This window comes from Echiichthys vipera (assembly GCF_963691815.1).
Source record: "Echiichthys vipera genome assembly, chromosome: X".
Classification (NCBI taxonomy): Eukaryota; Metazoa; Chordata; class Actinopteri; order Perciformes; family Trachinidae; genus Echiichthys; species Echiichthys vipera.
Window position 1 is genome coordinate 34666981 of NC_139825.1, and position 7408 is coordinate 34674388.

Consider the following 7408-nt stretch of genomic DNA (forward strand, 5'->3'; position numbering starts at 1 on the left):
AATAACTTGCAGTATTTCTAATGATCTGTTGTTTGTAATGAGTGCCAGTAATACTGACTGGTGTGCATAATATAAAGTAGACCATCTTCATTGGTTAAGACTTGCATATCAAAAGTGGTGCAACAGCAGCCTCTAGAGGCTAGAATCCCTAGTTAGAGTAGACATTTAATCAGATTGTTACGCAGACAGTGCAAAATGCAACATTATTCCCAATCAATATCAGTGTTTACATTGCAGTATTGTTAAAGTATACATTGTCATGATTGGTATAGTCATAGCACACAATAAACATAAATATAAAACAAAATGTTAAATCATAAAAATAAAAAAAGCTGTTGGTTTCAGGACCATGACAAAACAACCAATGCCAAAAGACAAGGAGACACTGGCCAACAATATATTTTTCCCCTTTGTTGTCCAATGCAACTGTGTATTTCACATGTGCTTGGGCACCCCTGTCGCTGTGGTTATAACTACAGGTTCAAAGATACACCAGCACCAGTGATTGCACAGCTTTTGAGCATCAAACCTCAGTGTTAAACACAAAGCAGAAGGTAATGATGCTTGAATTGGTTGAGAACGGTTGTTTGGTCAAAGCCATCAAACCTCAGTCTTACAATCACATAGATGTCACCACAGTTTTGGTCATAAGTAAATCATTAGTAACCAAAGATATAAAAAAACCAAAATGAAACACTCGTGCAGGAATCTGGTTAGAAAATCTTGTATAAAAGTCTTGAATAAAAAACTACTAAGTAATAAAACTGTTACATGATAAAATTGCACAGTAGTTTTCCCATATGATTATGTGAATATATATTCTGTTATTGCAGTAGGTAACCCAGAAGTACAACATGTAACTTTTTTTTTTACCTCCACTGCCATTACTTCAGCTGTGGAGAGGCGAAGAAGCCCTGGCGGTTAGAGGCAACTGATGCTTTGCTCTTGCTCCCAAATCTAAACAAGAGGGCAGAGAGTAGATTTGTTAGCAAAACACAATGGGGAATTTCATTATTTTTTAATGTAAATACGTGAATTTGTTTAATTATTTTATAAATAGTACCAACAATTAGGGCTTTGCGCTATGACGATAAACAGTATATTGTCAAAATGATATAAAATGTCTATCGTAATCATTTTTCTACATAGTTTCTATTGTGATGTTGAAAAAACAGCAGCAAAACTGTTATGGAAGAATTTACATAATTTAGACCACGCATTACGTTCTGATCCTTGCATGTAATGTTTATTTTGTACTTAAGTTGAAAAAATCCTCAGTACTTTGTCAAGTATTTAATTCACAGACAAGTATACAAAATGTACAATGAAATGACCTATATCAGGATAAAAGATCTTGTCCAAATTGACCAGCCCTACCAATGTAACATACAGGTGTTTTCACTTATGATGCCTGATTAGACCTCTTCTCAGGACATTTTGACTAGTCATAGTAGGAAAAGCCCCAGATATTACTCAAAAATTAACAATGAATCTGCTCAATTCAAATGGCCCAGTAAGCCATGACAGCAAGCCAGCATATACAATAATACCAGGATCCTGAAATTGAAGCAGCTAAATGAAATTCAGCATTTATTAAATGTATTATTTGGACCTGTACTTTTTGTACATGTAAAAATGTGCTTTGTGAAAAAATTGTGTGAATAGGATTACCATTACAATTTCAAATGCATATGGGAATGAAATTAGTTTCATAAGCTCCTTTAGAGGTAAAAAACTGTAAATAACCTTTATGAGAGAGGTGAGAAAAAAAAAAAGTGTAATTTCAGGTTTTCTCTCCTTTTCAGCAGCAATGTGCAGAGGCTTCCAAGTTAACAAGGAACCAGTCATATGTGCTGATCATAGTTTTTACTATCCACACAGCAGACAGTTAATCAAGGTGCTTTTATCCAAGGTTCACAAACTAATGTTATGGATAGCTGTAGTTTGGGATGGATTAGGCTAAGTGACATTTAAAGAATGTGGCGCTGCTTTTTCTCAGATTTGTATTAACAGACCGTGAATGTAGGAGTGAGCTTACATGGTGGTGCTGGAGAGGGTCTGCTTCATTCGCTGGGACAGTGAGCTGGAGGAAGGGGTTTTGGCCATTGCTTGGTGCTCTGGAGTGGTCACAGGTCCCAATATGCTTACTGCAAATAAATGAAAGATCAACATATCTTCAGTTTACCTCAGCTGATTTGGTTATTTATTAACCACAGATATAAACGCTCATTTCTTTTTTAAATGCAATCTCTGTATGTGTCATATAATGTGAATTTACAAACGGTTCTTTAAAATTAAGTTGAACACATTGTCTTATTTTCATGGGATTCAGTTTGGAGCATTTTTTTTTTTTTAATTCATGATACAATCCTATTTGTGATTTACCTCTGTGGTCTGGAGTATCAGTGTGATGATCATTGTCCATGCCAGCGTTATCTGGATAAGCAAACTGGCCCCAGTAGTTTGCTGGAATACTGAGTAAACGCTCTACAACCTATAAAGACATAAATTGAATCCAGGATTTTTAGTCAAAATCCTTCTAAGCAGAAACGCTTACACTGAGAACTAAAGAACGCACATATTCTTAAGACAATGTGCTTATTGTGTTCCTTTCTAAACACTGGACTGGTTGCTAGAATGTAATTTAATGTCCGAGCAGTAAATCTTTACTCTCATTTATTTTACCCTTGGTTGTCGGTTTGTGTCGTGCAGGATGGTCATAGGATCTGGGTCGGGAACAGCATGACCCACAAGAGTAGGGCCAAACACCCTGGCCAGGTTGGTCACATCCATCTTGGTATCCACACACTCAGAGACCCTGGAAAATAAAGGGAGAACACTTCACAGTCTTAACTAAAAAAAATGACAGTGGCCCTCTACTGCGGAGATATATGGGGTTAAAACATGCTTGCTGAAGCTCGTCTCAAACTGTATACAATTTGGACAGGTAGTTGCTTACACCACCCCTGTCTAAGGGGTGGAAGGTAATGGGAGCAGATGGGAGTTAGGACAGGATAAAACTGCTGAAATATAATGAAAATTACTTTTGCAGATGGATCATCAGGCAGGCCAGAGTGTCTCGGTTGGGTTGAGGAAGCTCATTGATGGCCTGATACAGCATGGCCAGACTGTTGCCATCATCCTGGATTTCTACAAAAACATAAACACTCGTCATTCAATATACATTTAACATGCCTGTTAACTCTTTCCATGGAGCTCATCGATGCACTCAATTGAAATACTTATTCATAAAAGAATAATGTTGCAGAAACATTCAGACAGAATAAAGACAACCGCGGGTATAGCAGTCTCCTCAAAGTAATTCTACAAGTCTCAGAAACTCACCAGCTGCTTCCATGAAGACTTTGTTGAGGTGGAAGGTGAGCAGTGGCTCAGGGAGGTTTCTGAGGAAGTCTTTGAGGACACCTGTAATGACGTTAATGTCATCCACTTTGTGAAGTGGAGGCAGAGTCTTTCCTCTAATCAGCTTCTCCTTCAGCTCTTTCACCATGCGCTCATGGCCAGAGACTCTGTACAGGCCAACCTGGGGCAAGGAAACAGATAAAAGAAAACGGCTCTCATCGTCTGGCTGCCTGCGATACCGTACTACTAAACGAGATTACTAATTAGAGAGAAATTATTGGTAACACTTTATAATAATATGGCCTTCCACTTAAAGTGCAATTACCTGACTCTTATGGTACTTTTTAATGTTTATTGTACTTCATCTAGTATACTACCGTTCTAGTACCACACCACACAACTGTGAAATAAGTAAAATCTTCTTTCCTCTAAAACACCCCATAAGTACTCAGTATATTACACTATATAACACTATACCGTAAGTCTAGGGCTGTATTATAAAATGTTACAAAATGATCTATTGTATTTGCTCAAGGGAAAAGGATCGGAGCATAACATGAAGGTGAAAGGTAAACAAATAAATGAATAGTCTCTCTAACCTCATGTAGGCCTCTGTGTTCAATCTCCTTAATGCAGTAGATAACCAAAGATGGGATCTTTGGAGAGGTTACTGGAGCAAAGTCAGCCAGGGTGGTCTGCAGACAAAAAAAACAACATACAATTAATCTAAACATATAAGTACCAGAAACTAATGAAAAATAGTGTAAACCTGCCATAAATGTACCTCTGTGTTTTTGATGGGAGTGCTGAGGGGAGCTGTTGGATTACAGGGCAGGGGGCAGCCGTCACGACACTCTGGGTGGGTCACAACCCTACAGTCCTGGCAACGGAGGTACATCTTGCCAAACTTTGTCCTTCTTCCACATGGTATGCAGAACTCAGACTTGATCACCTTAGTGATTGAGGGAACACAGTGCCCAAGGTGAGTACATACATCAAGCAGTAGTACTTCAACAAGGTGAACCAGCTTGTAATGTTGATGCAGATAAAATGATAAGTATACAGTCTTACTGTTTTGGGTATGAACTGGTGCTTCTTTCCACCTCTTTGAGCTCTGGGGGTTCGGAGGTGGGTTGGGTAATCAGAGACTGGTGTGCTTGGAGCCTCACTGGTCGTCTCAGACTGGTCGGTAGTGGTTGTATCACCCCATGCTGGAGCAACTTGGGACATTAAAACCAGATGACTTAATAAAACCTGTGAAGACACTCAAAAATGCCTTACTTCAGGCATACATTGGTTTTATAGTCTAATGAATTGTGTTGTTTCTTGTTACAAGGTCCAGGAAGAGGGAACCATACAGAAGCTCGACAAAATTCTCACCGCTCTTTCTGCTGCGTGTCCAGTAAGGCACAGTTTCAATGGTGGAGACGGCTTCGACAGCACCACCATTTACCGGTACAGTGATGGTGGTTTTGGCCACTATAGACTCATTCATCTGATTCATATACATACATATAAAAAAAAAGACATTAAATGATCTGCCCAACCAAACTGATGGAACATTTGAGTTGATTTGGATTTCTCTTGACGAAGAAACACAATCACCCAAAGCCATTTTACAGATTTTTTCAAATGTTTAGTGTTAATATAGTACATTCAGCTGCAGAGGTCAGCATTACCCTATCTGGTGCTCGTCCAGTGGAGCGAGGTTTTTTCATCGCCTGTGGAGGAATCTCAGAGAGTTTTCTGGAGGAACGCTGTGGATTAAAATGTACAGTAACTTTTCAAAAACAATTATATATTGAATACTGCAGACCAAATAGCAAGAAAAATTGTGCTGAATTATACACGTGAGCAAAAAAAAAAAGTATTATCAAGATTACTTCATCATTAATGGCATGCAAGGAGGCATATAGATAAGACTCACTCGTTTCTGGCGTTTCCGTAGTCTTACAGTCTTCATTGCAGAGGTATCCCAGTCCTACAGGTAAAGTGGAGAGGTAGACCATAGTACTTAATGAACTTCACTTAATGAACACTGTTGTCCCACTAGCCGGTACTCTAATTATCAGTTCTCCTAAAATATACAGTGAAACCTTTAAGAAAATTGGTTAATATACCAGAGAGTCATCTGTCTGGTCATAGCTGATATCTGACAGCAACGAAGTGGACTCGTCGATGGTAGTTAACCTGTAAAACAGAAGTTAGCATCTTCCAGTCTTAAGTCCTGTGTCCCAGGCTGGTTGGAAAATGACACAATGTTCTGGTGAATCATACAAGCTGTAATTTAGGAACTCATATTTCACTTATTGAATTCAATTTACTACAATGTAGAGTATATCGGTTGTGCCTCTGTACAGCTAATGCCTGACAGTACATTCACCAACTTGATACCTGTAATATAAGTGAAAGCTCAAAAAAGGGTGAGGCATTCTTGTCTGATCAGTACTCTAGGAACAAAAAGAAAGAACGTACAGATATAGCACTAGATGAGAGACACTGGACATTAATTCAATTTCTTTCACTTTGTCCAATACAGCTGCATATTTGACATATGCTCAATCACCCCTGTCTATTTTAGATGATGGATGGTGCTCCTCTTGCTGTTTCAGAACCAGACAAGGAGGATCTCACCTTCGACTGGTGTTGAGGTTGGTCTTAGCAGCCTGTGCTGTCTGGGAGTGGGCACTGAGGAAGGCCAGCGCAGTGCGCTGCTCCTCACTCAGGTGGACACTGTTACCGTTGTTCTCTGATATCAGCAGCTCCCGGATCAGCTGTAGCTGACGTTCCTGTTACAGAGAGGGCCAAATATAAAAAACACGGACAAATGCAGAAAAATGCCTTATTATAATAATGAACAATCACCAGTTAGACGAAATGTGTTAACATACAGTGACTGACAAGGTGAGCCTTACCAAGCGTAGTGACAATGTCATTATCTGACGATTAACTTTTTCTAATTTCCTATTCATCTTATAAGCAACTGCACAGATATATAAACATATCAGTAGTGTTGCACCAACCAGCCTTTCATGGACTGCCTCAGCCTTCTGCCGCCGCCGGATCTCCACATCCACCTGGTTGCGAGCATGCTTTAGTTTGACCTCCAGGGCTCCCCTCTCAGTCTCTGCTTTAGCCAGCACCTCTTTACAGGAAACAAGCTCCTCACCTGCCCTCAGCCACTTCTTACGGCACTCCTCAAAATTCACCGCCATCTGGAGGAACTCTGAATAAGAAGACAGGAGAGGAGATTGTTATATTGCTGCTGTGCACAATATACCGTACTATTGTACCATGTTTATGGCCTCCAAAATGCCATTGGTTTAGCAAGTGCAATGATACAAATTACAGAGGACACTAACTTTTCTGTTTGTTAAAATGGAAATAAAATGCATTATCTGGACTATTGAAATGGAAATGTTTACTTCACCCCCATAGCTATTTCAACCCCCCATTTTTGTCATGGCCTGCATCATCAGTTTCTACAGCATGTGTGTGGCCCTGTCTGCCTTTACTTACTAAAGCAAAGCCTTTATACTCAGTACTGATTCTGCATTCATTCCCTGTGGCTAACAATTAATTGTAGCAACTAACACATTTTGAGATGGAAATGCATCTCAATATTACTGCTACTAACAAAGCAGATCAGCTTAACTATACTAACTCTACACACGCACTTGAGCCGTGTTTCACTGACAGTCTTCTAAAGAGGTGGCAAATACCAAAACAACATGTGGAAATAACTTACGTGGTTCAATGCCCTCATTCAGCCCGTCTACCTGGGCTCTCAGACTCTGGAACTGGTTGTGCAGGTTCACCACAGACGCCTCCATCGTGTCTCTCTGCAGCTGCTTAAGTTAGATAAGTAGGGATAAATGAGTGATACTACTATTTAATGTTAACCTAATTAGATTTTGTTGACGTTTTACACCGTTGTTAGCATTGAATCAGCTCGTTACTGATACTGTGTCACGTCAGTAACCTTCAAACAAGCGAAAAACATACCCTACGTTAGCTATATTAGCTATAGGGCAACGTAGTTTTT

The 7408-nt window shown here is 39.5% G+C and overlaps 1 protein-coding gene across 1 annotated transcript; it reads right to left on the reverse strand.

Annotated features, from left to right (window-relative positions):
- Nucleotides 1-884: 884 nt before the first annotated feature.
- Nucleotides 885-7201, reverse strand: LOC310965389 (rac GTPase-activating protein 1-like; the record flags this gene model as incomplete). Its single annotated transcript, XM_083938949.1, has 16 exons — nt 7112-7201; nt 6387-6589; nt 5998-6152; nt 5484-5553; nt 5291-5344; nt 5043-5120; nt 4744-4858; nt 4435-4583; nt 4148-4315; nt 3963-4058; nt 3346-3544; nt 3045-3150; nt 2686-2818; nt 2386-2494; nt 2039-2147; nt 885-957 (listed from the first exon to the last, which is right to left on the reverse strand). Exons 1-16 carry the CDS (start codon nt 7194-7196, stop codon nt 885-887), a joined length of 1902 nt encoding a protein of 633 aa, XP_083795075.1. The 5' UTR covers nt 7197-7201.
- Between the last annotated feature and the right edge of the window lie 207 nt (nt 7202-7408).